The following is a 19,474-nucleotide window of genomic DNA, read 5'->3' on the forward strand; positions in this document are numbered from 1 at the left end:
TGAGGATTACCTCCTACTGAGATGATCAATACATTGATCACAGCCATTGCAAAGGCACATACAACTGAACATTACTTGCCCACCCTTATGACTCACTTGGTGATTTTGTCGGAGAGAATGTGACAGGATTCATTATATTATCCGTTCATACTGTCACTTGCTAACAAAGAAAGGCAATGGCAATAAAGCAGGTTTAATTCCTTTTATAAAGACCTGAAAGTTATCCCTCCAATCACGCTGGAGGATGCACCATTATTTGCACCCCCTTTTTCCTTCATGGAATTATTAACACACACTGTAGAATCTCCACCTACAAATCGGAGAAGCAGCAGAGAAGGCTCTGAAAGGAAGCACACAGAGGAGTGACAGCATCCGGGATATTCCCTTGCAGCAGAAACTGGAGAAGTTGGTGGATAGTAAATGATTTAATTTTTCTTTTCTTGGCTATTTGCAAAAATAATTTAATTCTTCCGTCTGTCATAGATCACTAGTATTATTTCAGCATTGCCAACTCTGTTCAACAGTCACTAGTTAGATCTCAAAAAATCATGCAAATAGCTTAAAAATTACGAGATTAAAAAAAAAAAGGAAATGTTGGGGGTTCTTTATTTGTCATCCAGCCTCTGAGTCATTAGGGTGAACTTGGGTAATGTTTTCGAGCTCTTCTCAGAGTCTCTGAGGGCTAGAATCTTACTTTTTAAAAAATAAAAAAGAGATTCTGACCTAAATCATTTGACTACAGGATCTGGGGTCTTAAGAAAAACACAAATATTGCAAGATTCATGATAAAATCACAAGAGCTGCAACGCTTATTTAAAGAGGTTCCCCACTGTCTGCCTCTTTCTGGCCCTTGCTCTCTGTTTGGGCAATTTACATCGGCTTTTTTTAATACCATATTATGCTGGAAGCTCAAATCTAATGTTACGTCCACTGTTGCCTGCACTCTCTTTCCAGCATTTCTTTCCTCCTTTAATATACTTTCCCCTCAGCACCAGCATTCATTCATCCTTCTGCTTTTCTGCACCTTTTTGTTTTACTCATTACATTCTTTAGTTCCTTTTCCCTTTTCCTATTAACATTATGCACATGTGCAAAAGTTTTGCTAGATCAGGACCTTAAGTCACTGCTGGAAGCCAACCCAGGATGGATTCATCACTGTGTTGCCATTAGATGGCTGTTCATTTGCATTTGGTGGCCACAGCCCAGTTCCCCAGTGGACACCCATCATCCTCATTCCAGGTGACACCAGTTTCACCAATGAAAGGAAACCCTGAATAGATTACAAGGATTTTACTGTCTCTCCCACCTCTGGAGCTGGTACCTCCTATCAGGGTTGAGGCTCATTGGCAGGTAGAATGAAGTTTGACTACAGACAGCACAGCACTTAGTAGTACTAACAGGGCAGGGAGTGTCTGGCCTGCTTAGATGTACAGTTGCTTGCAGATGAGCCAACTTCTAACTATTGGGGCTTAGGAGGAAACTTTCCCTGGGGGCAGGTTATTCCTCTCTGCCTACTGCAAGCTTTCTTGCACTTTGCTTGAAGCAGCCGGTACTGCCCTGTATTGATGGCAGGATACTGACCGAGATGGACCCCTGGTCTGATGCAGTATGATAATTCTTATGTTCCTATGAGCAGCAGCACGGACGGACTCCAGAGGAAATCTCAACCAACTACTGTTTGGTCAAGGATGGGTGCTGTGATGCAGGTCCTTGGGGGAGGGGAGGAAGCTTTGTTCTTTCCCTAGACTACAGAAAGTATTCCATTAGAATGCTCCAAATTGCCTAAGGCTAGAACAAGGGTTGATTTGAGACAAGCCAATGCACATTGTGTGCAAGTATCATTTTTGTTCCATGAGATAAGCACAAAATCCATGCAAGTGAACATGAAAATTACCATATATATTGCTGTATAAGCCAAGAGATTCAGGGCAAAATTCAAAGGCCACAGGGGGAAGAAGAGAGGTGTGGCAGAGGAAGGGAAAGAGCAAAGCACCAAGCCTACACCAAATGAGAAAAGTAGCTTCACAAGCACGCATGACGTTTAAGATGCAAAGCACACATTTGGCACTGACTTATTATTGAAATTAGAGGCCTGCTTATATGCAAGTCAGTATACAAAGTACATGTTATGCTGGAACAAGTCGGGGGGGGGGGGCAAAGAGGGGAAGGAAGGGAACACAGAACAGTAAAGTACCCTTCTAAAGAAGGTGGGACCCAAATACCCCTAAATATAGTTTCCTGAACAGGCAAAACAACACGGATGTGGAAGCTCTATTTCCAGGGGCAGTTATTCCAGGAATAATGAAGCCACAAAGCAGGTCAGCACCCACTGCAGGGTAGGTAGGGACAAAGTTCCCACAATACCTGCAAGAATGGATTAAGGCAGGATATGGGAAGCCATACCTTGGGCTGGGGAGGGGGTCTCTGAACTCCAAAGTCTGGCTCTAATGATTGAGAGACACCCACAAGCAGTGGTGGAGCGTACCACAAGAACTGGGGTGGAGATGGTAGCACAGGGCCGGGAGTTCCGTGAGCACTTTTGTAGGAGAAGGGGGCACTTTGACTGGATTGAATTCTGGCACCATTTACTTTTGATCCACCAATGAATGACTGTTCCACTCAAAGTCCCATGTTGGAAAGTCCCTATTTGTTTTCTAAACAGGGCTTATTTATGAAGTTTAATTTTAAATATAGGCTTAAATCGTAACCATTCAGCTCTTATGGTGAGTGCTTTTCCAGAGCTTACTGATTAAGCTTACTTCTTTGTACATTTATTTATTAGAGACAGACAGGCCCATTAGATCATCAACAACAGTCCATACTTTTGCAAGTGAAGAACTGCTCCTTACAATACTACTTCTAGTGATTTCTCCAGTCTAGTTTAAAATGGCTCCAGTGGTGAGGCTTTCACCACTTCCCCTGGCAGCCTATTCTACACACCTAATAGTTCTTACAATTAAAAAGTTAAGACACTTTAAGAAAACGTCACTTCAGCTTTAGGAGTTTTTGGTTTCCTTGAGGTTCCTCAGGAGTAATCAGTTTATAACAATATGTCATAACTTACAGAACTGTAACCCAACCAATGGCAATTCAAAGCCTGGCCCCAACAGCCTGATCCAGAATTCATCTCCTTCACTTAAATGCTGCTGGAAAACCAGATCGCTGTGGAATGCTAGGACAGACACACATCTGATCCTAAATAAGCTTTGTGTAAGAAAGCTTTTAATCTCTGAACCTTTCCTCTGGTCATTGTTGAGATGAAAAAGCAAGACCACAGATCTATGGCAGCATGGTTTCCGAGACTTTCACACCGACGAGTAACTACTATTGCTAAATCAATATTGTAAAGCACAACACAAAAGAACAGAGTAAGGGCAATAGAAAGTAATTGACATACAGGTCTACCAGAAGATAACAGTTATTTGCCCTTTGCCAGAGCTTCATTTTTAATGTTGATGTTAATATCTGTCACCAGGATGGGATAAGTAAGTATATTCATAGTATATGAAGATCATATTTACTAGAATAGCCCCTGATTGAAGTTAATTTGTTGATGCAGCAAAACACATTGTTTCAAAGGTCAGTAGGGGAACCGGTGTTGGAATATCAACTTAATTACCTGTGCTGCATGGATGAATGGGTACAACACAGCGCATGGCTGCATTGCTAAAAGCAGCTAAATTACCGTAGTAGGCATGTTCTTGAATGCATGTACCGAAGAAGGGAAAAAAGTCTAAATTAGGACATTCTTACTCATCTCTATTTACCAACATACTTTCTTATTCTGAATATTTTCTTAATTGTGTTGTTCCAAACATTTCTGAAGTGACAAGACACTAAGCTACTTTACAGAAAACTAATTCTAAGATGCTTAGTGGGCGTTGATTTACTAATTATTAGACAAGTCATTTTAAACCATAAGCTGCCTGGGAATAATTCTTAGAAATATTTACAGTGCAAAGGGCACATATTTAAAAATGATATAGCCAAATAGATTATAAAATAACTTATACTACATCCATGGTATTTTCACAGTATAACTTTTTTTTTTTCACACCAGGGAAAACTTTTTAAACAAAAAAATAATTTTCAATGTGTGAATTAACAGCTAGTGAGCAGAATATTATCTCAAACTATAACTGGGAATATGTTACAATAAAGCAGTTATACTTCAAAAATGGTATTGAAAACAGAGCCTTTATCAGTAGATTAGAGGTGTTATTTCATTTGCAGCAACAAGTGCAGCCAGAAAAAGCTATGGACAAAGGCAGGGTGTAACTGTAAACAAAACAAATTCTGCTCATTGGCACATGCAGTAAGAAGTGTTTGCTCACAGTCACAGAAGTTCTAATTCTAGAGGAAAGGGGAGGAGGTATGTTTAATGGATTCCACAGCAGAGTTTCTTATACATGAAAATCATGGCTGTCTCAAACACGTAGGATGGTTTTGGAAAATGTTACTGTGTTTTAAAGACAGCCACTGGGGCAAGAGATGGACTGTTCTGAATGTATGAACACTTACTCTCTTTAGAAGGGTTCTAATATGGTGATTTTGGAACCTGAACTGGACACTCAATAAAAATGGAGACAATAACCACACTGAAAAATGTACTGAACCAAAAAAGATTCAGTAAGGAAAGTAGGTGGAATCTATGAGGCAACTGCTTTATTATCAGTAGCACATACACTATTTTATATATACTTTCGTATGCAGAGCTCAAATTGGGATGACAGGACTACATATATTTTTAATTCATAAGTCAGGAACGGAAATCTCTGTGCTTTAAACAGAGATCTCCTTCCTTGAGTCACGTTAGAGGATTGGAAGGGTAGCACAAGCAAGTAAAGAGATACAGAAAAAGGTGGCACCTCCCTCTCCACCCGGCTTGTCCTAAAGATGTGCCATGAACCTATGATGACGGAGAGAAAGAGTTGCAATTAAACTCTCTCATTAGCTTAATGAGAGGGAATGAGAAAATTCCCTTGGTTAATGTTTCTAGCCAGGCAGCTCCCACTATAACAACTGGAGAGGAAGTGAACGATTTATACAACCCTCTCACTCCTTTGGCAATACAGAGAAAAGATCACCCCTCTGTGGGCCCGTAAGTGTGCTTGGCATGACACCAACATAGGTACCTCCTGATGTACCTCCAAAGTGACAGTGATCAATAAAGCTATTTGGAACATTCCACATTATCAAACCAAGGACCCCGATCAATGTCCAGAACGGCCCCCGCTGCCACGAGACAGTTGGGAGCCCACTCACTGAGATACGTAGGAGGGATTTTTTTTTCCTCCTCAACAGAACTGGGTTTTTGAAGCTTTGTTTTTATCATCGGTCTTCCCTCAACTCAGACCAGTACGATCCACCACAGTGGAAGCCAAAGGATCCTTCCTTTGTGGCTTCTCTAGGATGAGAGGGCCACAAGCCTTTTCCCAGGGGAATCAGTGGCAAAGCACACAAGCTACATCCATAAATCCCATGCTCTGCTAATCACCCCGGAATCGCTGGATGTTTCTTTTACAGAACACTGACATGTTTAGTATGAAACATGCCACCTTTTAGACTGAGAGGTGAAATCTGAAGCCGAGGATAGAAAATCCAGAGAGCGTTGCTCAGATCAGGGGTTCTCGTCCTTTTTCTCTGTGGCCCCCTTGACACGTTGTACAAACTCCAGGGCCCAGCAGGGGTGGAGAGGCCTTGGGGCAGGGACCTTGGGCATAGGTGTAGTTTGACTTCCATTGGGGGGGTGGGCAGGGGCCAGTGGAGCTAGAGCCACCTCTGCATGGCGGGGGCCAGGGAGGAAGTGCCACCTCCTGACTCACCCCAGCCTGTCTGCCAGAGGGGTCTGCCAGCCATGGAGCCAGGTCTCCCCACCTGGGGGGCTCTTACCGACTGCCTCTGGAAGAGCAAAGGGGGCTGGGAGCTGAGGAGCACTTCAGGGTGCAGGGAGGGGGGTAGCTGGGGCTGTGGGCAGGCAGGGGAGGTAGCTCAGGGTGCAGGGAGGGGGGTAGCTGGGGCTGTGGGCAGGCACTTCAACTTGGGGCACCGGCAGGAGAGGAGGGAACGCTGCTGCTGCCTGCTCCATGGCACCAGCCAGAGCAGCAGCTGCCCCGCACTGCCTGGCTCCGGCTTCCCACCTTCGACCTGGCCAGGGGGCGGGGAGAGGAGATGAGGGTGGGGAGAGGTGTAGAGCTGCCCCCAGGACTGCCATGCTCTTGCTCTGCAGTTTGAGCAGTGCCCTCCATGTCCCCAGCTCTGCCCATGGGCTCAGGGCTTCTGCCCCACAGGGAGTACCAGTGCTTGGGGCTCCTGAATTCAGGCCCACAGGGGGCGCCGGGGATCGGGGCTTCAGCCATGGGGCCCCATGGACCAAAGTGGGGGGTGTCTTCAGACCCCCGGTTGAGAACTGCTGGCTTAGACTGTTTCTATGGAGCATTATAATTTAAAACCAATTCTGTGTTTAAAAGTGCAATTCTATTTTAAATAGTAGACAAACCACTTTCATTACAGAGTTCAACAGGAAATATATGAAATACTGTTTTAATTATCTAGAGAAGAGAGCATTTTGTTATGTTTCACAGAATTACACATGCATTTTTTTTCATGTGTGAGCTGTGTTGAGCAGACATTTTCAGTGCATGCTCCCAAAGTAGCACGTATTCGTATACGATGTTGACAGGAGGAGTATTTTGTAGTGGTAGTGGTTAATTTGTAGTGGCATTTGTGGTTTGAAGGCTTGTCAAGATGTCTGATTACTTTCCATGCAACTAGCTCCAGTGATGGGAAAGTTCACGTGCTGTGTAAAAAAAAGGCAGCAAAAGAAATGACAGAAGAGGATGCAAAAGTGAACTGGGACTCTGGCCACTTGGTTTCATTTTTTTTAATGTAGTGTGGCCAGCTGCAGTCGAAACAAACAATAAAAATTAAACTCCTCTTCAGATTCCATAGTCAAATGACAAGATAGTCTAAGACACTGCAGGAGAATGCAGTTCTGTGCGTTATATGTAGTTCCTGGGTGACAGGCACCTATAGAACATAAAGATACTGAGAACCTAGGGCCTTCGTTACTCCAGAATGCCCTACAACATTCTCAGATTATACCTCCAATCAATTTTATTTTTGTTCACACACAAAGGCTAAAAGCATCACATTCCAGGCAGCTAAACCTTCAAGCCAGAAAGTTCATCCTTGATATTTCCATCCAGTTTCTGGCTGTTTTGTTTCTTAAGAGCTTCGGCAGAGGTCCCTTTCTCTGAGCCTTCCTTATGCAACATGCTTTAGCCATTAATACCTTTCAGATATTATGTTTGCAACAATGCACTAGCTTATATGTGTGCATCAGTCATGGAGAAATAGATCAGCAAAACAAAGGAGAATCCACCACTTACAGAGGGACTTTCTCACAAAGCAAACACTTCACTCAAAGAAATCTATTTTGACAGCAGTTTGCTGTATCCCCTCTATTACTACTGCAATTGTCGGTGTTTTAATAAGGGCTCTGTGCCCCACGGCACTCATACCCAGTCCAGCTTCTTCTGGATCCCACAGTGAAATCTGAATCCTATGCTTACGGTGATCACAGGTTCCAGCCCTGCACTGATAACTGTGTGGGCACAGGGGAATATCCCTAGAATCAGGGCAAGTCTATTGCCAAGAGAAGCCTGATCGGTCACAAACTCAACATCCTTCTATCTTCAAACCTAACATAACTTTCACTTGTATTAACAGGCAGGGAACACATTATAAAGTCAATACAGGACCAAGTAACAGGAGAAGATGGGCTGGGAGAGAGAATAGTCTTAATTTACCAAACTGCTCCTATTCTGGGTCACTAGCTAAAACAACAAGGAGCTTTTTAAAGTCATATGCACAGGTAAAACAAGAGGGGAGGGTGTTTGAAGTATGAAAATGATGATAATTTTTCATAATTTCCAATGCGCCTCTTCCCAAATAAGCCAAGTTTCTACTGAGAGTGTTTTTCCTCTCTCTTTCTGCTCTCCAATGCAAATGGATAGAGAGAATGTTTTAAAAATTCCTGGACCCTGGAATATATTTATTCCCATGTGTGAAAGTCTATCCATCCACTGTCTCAGCAGAGTTTAAAATCACAGCTAATAGGTTAACAACTGTTTTTCTTCTGCTTCAAATGAAGAATATCAGAAAGCTGGGGGAATGTTCGGCTTCCCAATTTGTACTGACTGCTCACAGCTACCTGCAATGTCTGTTTGACAGGACTGACATTTTGTACCGCTGTGAGATGGGAAAACGTGTGACATTTTTATTCATGGTGGCGTACGCCCTTGTAATGATCAGCCCTGGTCGATGTGCTTACTGCAGCAGCCCCTGAGCCCTCCGAGAACAAACAGGAACCGAAGGTGCCAGCAGTTCGACTGCCTTATTAAACACCACCAGGATTCTAACGAAGAGCAACTGCTGGAAAATCTCACTGTCAAATCCTCAAGGACATTGTCAACGCAGAGCTAACTGCATATATTTTTCATTTAAAATACTGGAAAATCCAGCTATGTGGTATTAAAAATAAAGAAAAAAAACACACTGTTTTTTGTGGGTGTGTTTTTTTTTTAAGCTGGTCACTTTGTCAGCTTCTCACTGGGCCTAATATCACTGGGCCTAATATCAGAATTCAAATCTAGGAAATCCATGCTGCCCAGCTGATTTTAAATGAATGTCAGTAGATGGATACATACTTCATTATTTTTTTAAAAGCTGTTTCTCTCTAGCAGGCGGGATGCTTGAAATAAGCAGGCCTCTCATTTAAGGAATTCTAAAAACAGCACTGCCTATCTGCCAGTTTGGCTCCAGCATTTGCTGAGGAAGTCTGTATTATTAGGGTAATATCTCCTCCACCACCACAAAAAAAATTACATTGCTTCTAAATGTACAGCATGGCACTTTGTAACTGTTCTGCTCTGTACTAACCAGCCCTGGCTCTGAAAGGCAAATCCAAATACAGCTGGCCACACAAGCAATCACAGTGAGCTTCGCAGTTAGAAGAACTGCATGTTATATTCCACGTACTCCCCTTCTAATCTTTTTGTTCAATCCAGGGGCCCAGAGGTCAATTTAGACAGTTCTGGCCTAACTGCACATATCCACTTGTTCAGTTATATATAAGAAACTTCTGGATGTTGACGTCCATTGACAGCCTAAGCGAGTCATCCATAAAACCCTCTGAGCTTTTCTCAGGTTGTCAGTCTAGGTGATTTGGTTAGCCTTGCATGCACTGATGTATTTATTTTATATATGTATGTATTATTTATAAAGCACAGTTATGTTTCCATATGCCAGCAGTGAGGTACCAAGCTACTCTTTGCAAGCCATTTATGGGTCCCTCAGAGTAACAGGTCTAACAAGGAGACTGTACAAAAATGTTACAGTTGCTATGGCTTGTCACAAAACCCTAGGAGGGCTGCTAAACTACAGTGTTTCATCCATACAGCCCGATCCAAGGGTGATCATATTTGACTTACATGTACCCAGGGAAGAACTTTTATTCTGCACAGCACTGTAGACCAGCCTTGTTTAAAGCATTTGGAATGCCAAAGCTGGCAAAACATATAGGACCTGATCCAGAATATGCATCTGTGTGAACAGACACCTTTGCCTCTGCTGATCTGAATGCAGGATTGGGGTCCTACTGTCTGTGTCACAATAGTCTAAGCCTGAGCTTCTATGTAATGTGAGCTACACACACGGAACTGTTCTAGTAGCCAAGACCATAGCTGTCTTGGACTCATTAGAAAACATTGGCAACTGAGGTATGCACTGCAGCTGGTGTAGGTGTACATCTTCCTAAACAGAGAGCCAGGTCTCACTTGTCAAATATTTATACGCATGAGAAGAGCACGAGCCTTTTAGTTAGATAATTCCTATCCTATGGATTGTCACTCCTGCAAATCTCTCACGCCGTAAAGCTGGGTTTCACCCAAGTGCGTTATTTCCCTGGTGCATTGACATGATTTTCAGTCTCTGCCTAAGAACAGTATCACTGTAAAACAGCAAAGGACAGTTATTCTGCAACACACACCAGATGAACAACTGTTTCTGGGCCAAGTACAGTCCTGTCCCCTTTAAAATTCTCCTCTCCTGCAGGGGGACTTCCACTGAAGAACACTGAATTCCTGTTGAAAAGGATGGGGGAGAGAGGGAGATTGTCCTTTCCTACAGAATAGGAAGAATTTTAAAGGGCCAGGACTATATTTGTATTAAACCCATAAGCACTACGCAGAGGGAGGAGAGGACCCAACCTCTGCTCATGTAAAGGAAGAGGGAGGCCACCTTGTCCATTAGTGGGGAGGAGAGGGATTGAGGCTTGTTTCCTTAATGAAGATGCCTATTCCATTAGAGGGTTGGGAGTGGTGTGGGGGGGGAGAGGAGGAGCCTGGCTCTGAAACCACAGCATACAATTGCATGAATATTAGAAAGTGAACTTGTTTCCCCCTTTGATTTCTACCTCACTGCAATATAATTCCTGCTGAGACGAAGGGGAAATCTGCTATTGTTCCAATGCACCTGGGTGTGAAGGGAATTACATGGTCCGGCAAAGCAGCCTTCATCCCCTCCTCACTTGATCTCCTTTATATTGGAGATAATCCCTCCTTCTGCTTGCCCCTGGCCTGCCTGATCCAGTTTTGCATTTCTGGAATGTAGCTGGCTTGTTCTTTTTTTTCCTCCCTGACCTCCTTATGCTGTTTAATCTTCTCAAAGAAGAAACCTGCCGCCCTGCCACAGTACATCGCTCATTCTGCACCTCTAGAGGCAGGCCATAAAGGAGGAATGAACATGCCTGCATAGCTCCTTGGCACCAAATGATCAGAACAGGCTGCACCCCGCAAAAGTTTAATTGCCAATAAGAATCCAACTCGGAAGAGCATTCTGGATAAGTGGGAAGCCCATTTAGATTCACAGATAGATTGCTTTAAGTAATGTGAATACCCTTTCAATTTAATCCACTATTCCTGAAATTCAGTTAAAATTGGTTCCCCAGAATGTTAATTCTTCCTAATGTGCATCAGAAGTGGAATATAATCAAATCTTTTAAATAAATGGCCACTTGACAAAAGTCCTTTGCATTTTTTCTCCCTTTGCATTTTTTTGAATTCCACCTTTTGAAAACATAAATGAAATAAGAATAATTCTATTCCCAGATAACAACAATATTCCATACAACCTTGAACACATTCATACTGACTACAAACAATTAGAGAAGTGATTAGAACTGTATAATTCACTTCTTGTGGAATGATGCACGAAGGGAGAGGGGGCTGAAAATTTCCCTAACAGCCAATGGTTTAGTCTGATCAACCACGTCAGCCTGGGTTTGTTTTGCAGTGTACTGTACCCTGCGGTGCTGTTAATGGTGTAAGCTCTGCAGGGTAGAAATTTTGTCACAGGGTGGGCTGGCCCTTTAAAGGAGCTGGAATCAGTCCCGCTTGTGCCTAGTTAAACTACCTCCCAGATGCTATATTTGAAACCAGGAGTCAAGTGCTAGCCCCGCAGGTCAGCTGGCCCTCATATAAGAAGCAGGCAATCAGCTCAGTCACAGGTGGAACGGCAGGGAGACTCCTGCAGAAGACCCTGGGCCTTGGGAAAGGACCTGGGGATACTCCAAAGCAGCTAGGTGGATGATCTGGCTGGAGACACATGTGCTGTGTGGGCGGGGGCAGAAGCATTATCAAGAAGAAGCCTTGTTTATCAGTTTTGAGTGTGAGAGGTTTTGGACAATAACTCCATCCTTCAGGAAAGGGACTAAAATCTGCTGCTGGTGGGTGTTTTATTTGACTGTGTTGGCCAATCAACTTGGGCTATCAGATTTGGCACACCACCTACTGTACAGTGCCATGCACTTGATGGTTCTATATAAACCAGCACAATTGCAGAGAGGAGATACTGAATCATGACAATTACCAATTAAAGTAATGCATACCTTGACTTAGCCTGATGAGAGTGAAGGAGGCATGTGCTCAACTCCATGTTGCAATAGTTTCAGGCCCACCCAGTAAGAGTTACCTAACAACCTCCTGCCCTGATCACACATCCAGGATTGCAATTTATATACACACTCATTAAGCAATCAATGCCTTCTAAGTATTCAGAACAAATTAAAAATATTTAAAGCATCCAGCATCCATCTTCCTGGCTGTGCTGCTGGAGACACCAGAAGGGATTATCCCTCAGAGCATCTATCACAGCAATATCAGGCACACCCATAGTATGGTGGTTCAGCAGTACTTAGCCGCAGAGAAAAGTACCTCTAAGATGGCCCCATAGCCACCTCTGCCTTGGTGATAAAAGCCTCTACATAGTGCAAAGTTAAATACACTTGAAATAATTATGAACGTTTGTTGCTCACTAAAAACTCATCATAATTCGGAGAGATGTTGGTTTGGAAGAAACACCTATTTGAAATGAATCTTTTTAAATTAAATTGGAATAACCCATCCATGCATGAGATTCACATCTACCTGAGACTGATCGTGAAGGTCACGTAGAGATTTTCAGCTGGTCAAGTACGTAGCGGTCCTTCTATTAGGCGATAACAGTTCAGTGAGAGCACATTGCACTGCTACTCTGCACTGGCTTGAGATTTCCTGAGATGCTGCAAGGTCCTAGTTCTAATCTCTGATGTGCTCAAAGCCTTAGTTACTTCAGATGGGGTGTGGGTATCCTACCCAAACTTTCACATTGAGCAGGGACATTGTGACTGTTTGGGTGAAATCTGCAGAAGATAGGATCTGAAGGATTTCAGTGTAAGGAGCTAGACAGCAGAGTGAACTACCACTGGACAGATTAGAAACCTTCAGGGCGCAAGGCAAGACTCAACTGTTGTGGAAGCTTCCCACAAACAACTACAGCATGGCTAGGAAACAAACAAGGGACATCAATCCACTTGGCAGGAGGAGGATGGAAAACATTATCCCCATTGGATGTTATGGCACATTTCTTAATTACATGAATGGCATCTAAATACTATGGTGAGGTACCTATTAGACGTGCATGTAACAAACAGGGTTTGAAGAAGCTGCACTCATCAAAGGAGCAGCCACCTCTTGGTGATGACAGCAGCGTGTACTAAGCTCCCCAGGGCCTGCATGGGTAGGAAGAGGAATGGCAGAGGGGAGCTTTGGGAGGCTAAGAAAGTTTTGTGGGTGAGCCAGGGCATGACCATTCCAGCCCTCTCTTCCAACAAGCTGACTGAATAAAAACAAATCCAGTGTTGACTGAATAAGTAGGAGAGAATAATTTATGATGCCGGATATACGTTGTGTTCCTTGGTCATTGGCTGTGATATTTTTCCTTGTTCCTTTTTCTCTGAAAATAGACTAATAGTCACTAAATAGATAACAGCCGAACACATTCAGGAAACACTGAATCCATAATCAGAATCACCTGATTTTTTTATCTCAATGCTTGCGAGTGTGTCCTGAATCTCACTTCTCTCTCAGCTGTCAGTTTTCCTCCCATTTTTAAATTTACTTGATATCATGCTGTGGCATCTGTGTCGCTTAGTGGACTTAGGTTTGTTTTTCTAAATGTCTTGTGGCCATGATGTGAAACTCAACTTTTGAGATTGGGCTATTAAAAGTTAACGTGTTCTAAGAATCCAAATGACATACCAGGAAGGAGGATGGTCTTGAGGCGAAGGCACCACTGTGGGTCTCAGAAGATGTTTGTTCAGTTCCCAGCGTGGCCACTGATTTCCATGTGGCCTTGCAGCAAGTCACTTCACCCTTCTCTGCCACTGTTACCCACTTATAAAATGAAGATAATAATTTTTTAACCTCCCACAGCGGTATTGTGAGGAACTCAGGAAGCACTCAGGTAACTATGTGCCGGGGATGATGTATGTGCAAAAACAGGAAGATTGATACTATCATGTTATCCTTGCAAATCAATGTCCCATCAACAGACAAACTTAAAACAAACTGAGAAGGAAAGAGGAAGATGAACTATTTGAACAACTTTGTTATGAGAGCAACACAGTAACCCACATAACAAGTTCTTTGATCTAATCTCTTCCCCAGGCTCCACTCCTGAGGCCAAGTGGCTCATAACTGCATTATGGATATGGTTTAAAGAAGGAGAATTAACACTACTCATGGATCTCATTTCAGGAACTTGAGGAGAGGTGGTTGGAGAGGATGAGGAAGCAGCTGTCCCTGTAATTCTGGGGCTCACTTTCCCAATCCACATTTTGAAGGAGGGTTGCCATTGGATCAGGTTGTTCTATAAAGTTAGTTTGTAAAGTGGGAGGACTGATTTTCCTTTCACAGCATGCTACAAACTGGTTCCTATATAGTCAAATTTTGTTTTTCTTGCACTTATGTTCCTATTGCATAAATGAAAGAAAAGCAAAGTCTGAATATAGGAGCCATCGAATGTGAATGAAATCTATTCCTTAGTTCATATCATGATCCACACACATGTAAGATCATGGAAGTCAGACTGCATTTACCAGGTTTTCTGCTTCTTCAATCACAACACGAAAAGATAATTCCCTCCCCCCAGTCTTTTGGCAGTAATACTGATTTGTAAATATGGCACCTATCCAAATATTTGCATGGGATGTAGAAATGTCAACTTCTGTGCAAATAGAAAAAGAATAAAGTTCAAGATTTTTGCCCAGCAGATCTCCCCCCTCCCCAAGTTCAGTCCTGTACCGAGAATAAGAGCAGCACTCTTTTCCTAACGTGACTGGCGTTATTGCTGTGACTCAATTTTCCCCAGTAGCATAACATGTTATAAATTGGTGTGTGTGTGTAGGGTGGGGAGGAATTAAAAGCTCCTCACATAACATCACTTCTGAAATCTATCAGAATTGAAACCCAGACTTTAATTTATCTGCTGATCAATCAATTATGAAAATTGTGAAGTGGCAGAGCCCTGGGGCTGTTTAACATTAGGCTTTATATGGTGCTCTCATCACCACAGCTCCCCCATCAATAACAGACCAGTGATGGAAGCTGAAACTTCCAGCCAAAGCTCACAACTCAAGCATCACTAACACACATTCAGAATCTGAAAAATGCTACAGGAATGTTCAGAGTCAGACACTCACCCTTCTTCCCTACTTTGAACATAAAAAGATTAGATCTATGACCTACCCAGAGAGAAACAGTATTTTCGCAGGCATGAGTGCTTCAAATGTGGGAGAAAAAAACTGAGATTTTGTTAAAATTCTTCCCAGACATTCTAACCAATAATCATGTCCCATATTATAGTGGGTCCAACTGCTTCCAGTTCTGTGTCTTGCCAAACATCCAATACAGCTGTGTGTATAGAAGAGACATGTGGAGAACAGGCTGGAACAATACCTATTACAGACTCCAAATTTGAACTGACAATGGAAGTCACAAGGAACAATCCAAGCTTTTATAGGACTATTTGCCATGTAGTATTGTGTTTATTTGCCATATGGGCAAAGGATAAACCTGGAGTATCTACTTGGAGAGAGAATGGAAAGAAAAACTACAACTTCTAGGTCAGCAATCCTGCCCTGTATGCCATTTGCTACAGCTGCTCTCATCCGCCCTGTTCCAATGTCTATGTTAGGTGCAGGACAGGCATTTTGAGGCCCACATCCATTTCATGGATGATTCCATTTAGAGCCATGGCGAGCAACGTGGCAGGGTGGCAATGGTGGACACCAACATTTGAATGTGTGATGCAGTCTGGTCTAAAGCTTTAAACCAAGGGAAAGAAAATGATCCCTGTCAACATTAAGGCCAGCAAGCCGTTGGTAGAGGAAGTATTCTGCAGTGGTGCATCAGACAGACAGCCTTAGTTACCTAAAGAAATGAGGTGAAGATCCAGCCTCCTGGATCCCTCAAATGGTTTTTTAAAATTACTCCCCCTTCTCTCCACTGGCTAAACACTCGGTGATTTTGCAACCATTGCCCCTACTATTTGTTGGATAGCTGTCTAGGTTCTTAGTGCATGATGGTAGTGTCTTCTACCTGAGTCACCCGAGGGCTAGGATCACAGCCACAGTCCTAAGCAGAACAGAAAAGCCATGAAAGATAAAAGGAGAGGAAAGGGGCTGCGACTGTCCCATCTTGTAATGACTCATTACATAATTTTGTCATTCATATGGGCACCAAGGAGAGCTTCTCTCAATCTCTGGGCAGTTATAGGAACAGAAGTTAACAATTTAACCTAATTAAACACCTCCTTAAGGGGATGCCTGATAAGTAATTGCAAAGCAAGATGAGACAGCTTAAAAATCTCTATGCTGCAAAATCTAACAGTTAAGATGCTAGGTAATAATACTGGATACATTCTCAATAGTACTGAACAGTTCAGCACTTAATATTTAGCCTCCTTAAGATGTTTTACTTACAGTTTTTGCAATTTGATAACTGCTAGTGTGGACACAAAACTATACAAGAAATGCTAGAAACTAACTTAAAATAGGATGAGATATAATGAGTTAAAATTAAAGGTTGCTGCTGGCTTCCTAGCCCATCCCCCTTTAGCTAATCTGTCATGTAATGAAGAGAAGCACCCAACATAGGACAGCTAGCTGCCGGCTCACTTACAGCAAGCTGATTAAGAATGTTCAACCAACAGCAGACTGCAGACCTTTCCAACGAAAATAAATAGACTGTATGCAAATGTGTTTGTCACTTTGACAGCATGTCTCAATTAAGGAATATCGCTGCTGTTGGTAGGCTCTGGCGCTGCAGTGGTATGGGTGAGCCAACTGCATTACTGATACACAGGGCTTGACCCTAATCCACATGCACGCATTTTAAAAAATTCTGCCTTCACCACACACACTAGCATAATACTAGCAGACATGGAAAGCAAGTGACAATAAGAAAAAAGCCTCTTTCATCCTCCCCACTGTATAAGACCTGCGAATGCACAAACAGCTCTTATTTCAGCAGTTTTTATGCCTTTTTAATTGATTCCCCCCCCACTTATTTTACAAGGAGTTAAAAGTGACACTAAAATCTCCCCCTTTAATCACTAGTTAGAGCTCATGTACCACTGAAATAGTAAAAGTTGATTTTTTTCAAAGCCTCAATTTATATTTCCTACAACTGAACACCTTTCACCCACTTGCATGGAAGTATTGTTTAATTGTCTATATTGTGTGGTGCTATGATCAGGAGGATTTGTGGAAGGACAAAGACTGTAAGCAAGATAGCCCTACAATTACCAAGTTACACAATTTTTTGGAAACTGACATTTGTAATGTAATGACAGTAATAAGCATTTAGCAAGTGAGCCTTTCACCTCTGCCAGTGGTTCACTAAAGCTGATGCATGTTTCTTTTGACAGAGAGAAAGTGATCTTTAAAAAATTTGAAAGTGATCATATCCCTCCCACAACATGACTTTGGGTAAGCACTGTCCACTTGATTATCTACTTTAGTAATCCAGCAAAGTGTTGGGATGATCGACTGTTAACGCAAATGTAAAAAGTTTGGGGGTGGGGTAGGGGAAGGATTCCCCACAAAAAACAAAAATGTAGGGTTTGCCTGGATTTCAGAATGTTTCTAATGTCTTCCTGGTGGATCAAGGTGGCTGCATTTCTTCAGTAGCCCCAAACCCCCTCAACTGTACTAGAGCAGAAAATAAATGAAAAATAAACCACCACTTCAAAAATTTAATTGAGGCTCAATCTGTTTGAGATAATCTCCAACAACCTGCATTTAGCACAGCAGCAAAGTTCTAAAAGCATGCAACCCAATTCTAAAATGATAAGGAAAAGGAAGATCAAAAGGAAAACTGAAAATAAGATGCTGTAATAAATTATTGCTTCTTATGCATATGTAGACATGATTTAATATCTAAATAGTAAGAAATCTAGTTATATTAACTTGCTAGGTATATGCTTTACTACTATTACTATCGTTTACCTAAAATATGGCTTGCCTGTCATTTTAGAGCTTCCACTTTCTGATAATGCACTGTTTTTTAACCATATTAATTCCAAATTTGTCCTTTAAGAAACCAGATAGTCATTTCTGTGCTCTAATGAGCCTCATAGATAAAAAAGGTAAAAAGATCAGGAATAACAGAGGACATTGAATACAGTGACAAAAATATCTTTCACAAATAAAAACTGTTAATGTATGCTATGCTGGAAAGCTGATTGTGAATATTATGTGTTTTTCCATTCCAATTTTAATGACTTGATATAACATTTTCTACATTATTAGCTAGTATAAAACCAGCTATTTTTGTAGACACATTGTCAGAAACATAATGAGGATAGCTCGTATTTGGAGCTCAACTGTCGATATTGAAATACAGAGCACTATTAAAGAATTATTAATTGATTTTTTCCACTGGAGTTCATTGCTTTTAAATTTTGAAGTCTGCTGAAGTGATAATAATAATTAGATGTTCTGTGCCAACACTAGTGATCTGCTTAGCTAAATGAAGACACCTTAAATAATGTACCCTGTTGTACTAAAGGAATGTAGCACGATGCACACTAATGGAACAGAATCATTTATTATTACATTGCTGTAAATAAATGCTACATACTCTTGCAAATTCATCTAAAATATAATTTGCCTCAGAAAAATACCTTATACATGAAAGAAACCATTGAAACCACCGAACATGATAAGAGCCTCCCAAATGTGGAGGTGAAATGGAAAATAAACCCAGAATGATGTAACTGAGCTGTAAAAATTAATGAAAAGGCTAAAGAGATCTTTAAATGAACAATCTTTCAATTAAATATTTTTGCCTATCTATAACAAATACAATTTAAACAAATCTAACATCACCTACCTGCCCAAAGTGTACTGTGATTGGTCTTCTATCTTCTCTGAGTTTAGGGTCCTTCTTTTCGCCCAACGGAGAAGGAGATGTCCTTGGTAGGGACTCTTCTGGTGTTGCAGAGCATCCATTCTCAGCAATGTCCTGTATGGTAGGAAAAGGTGAATTGCATGGCCAGGAACATTTCTGATTAAGGATAAGGGGCAGAAAGGAGGCACTAGAGGATAAAGCTGACTAAGCATTTTGATGTTAGGAACAAAAAACAAAAGCACAGAAAATAAAACAATTAGCATAAAACATTTCATTGTATTTTGTTAATCACAGTCTACGTGCAGAAATCCCATAAAATACTAATGCTGCAAACACAAACATTAAATACCCACTATATTAAATAAAATGTGTCTGACTTGTACAGACAAAAGCCAGAAATTTGAAAGGTAGGGCTAACACAGCTCTAACTCTAGCATTGTGAGAATAAAGACAACACTATGAGGAAAGGTCTGAATGCAACCTTATAAACTGAGCTTCCTTGCATTTTGTACATTTAAGTTGTATCTTTAATATCATTTTATGTATCTACATAGAATTCTGTATAACAGAACATTTATCTATGGAAATACAAACTCAGCTGTAGTGGTATTAAGGGAGCAAATTCACAGCTTAGTTAGTTAAGTTGGCCCATGTGTGGCCAATGTTGATGATGCCTTGAA

General features: G+C 41.8%; 1 protein-coding gene across 7 annotated transcripts in view; it reads right to left on the reverse strand.

Annotated features, from left to right (window-relative positions):
- Positions 1-19,474, reverse strand: part of DENND1A (DENN domain containing 1A) — a 363,162-nt gene that overhangs the window by 42,605 nt on the left and 301,083 nt on the right. For all 7 annotated transcript variants that reach the window (XM_044992540.1, XM_044992536.1, XM_044992539.1 and 4 more), the window contains one exon: positions 18,777-18,908. In XM_044992540.1, the coding sequence (XP_044848475.1) occupies positions 18,777-18,908 (132 nt within the window). The remainder of the gene's footprint in view (positions 1-18,776; positions 18,909-19,474) is intronic.

Source organism: Mauremys mutica, chromosome 18, assembly GCF_020497125.1.
Source record: "Mauremys mutica isolate MM-2020 ecotype Southern chromosome 18, ASM2049712v1, whole genome shotgun sequence".
NCBI lineage: Eukaryota > Metazoa > Chordata > Testudines > Geoemydidae > Mauremys > Mauremys mutica.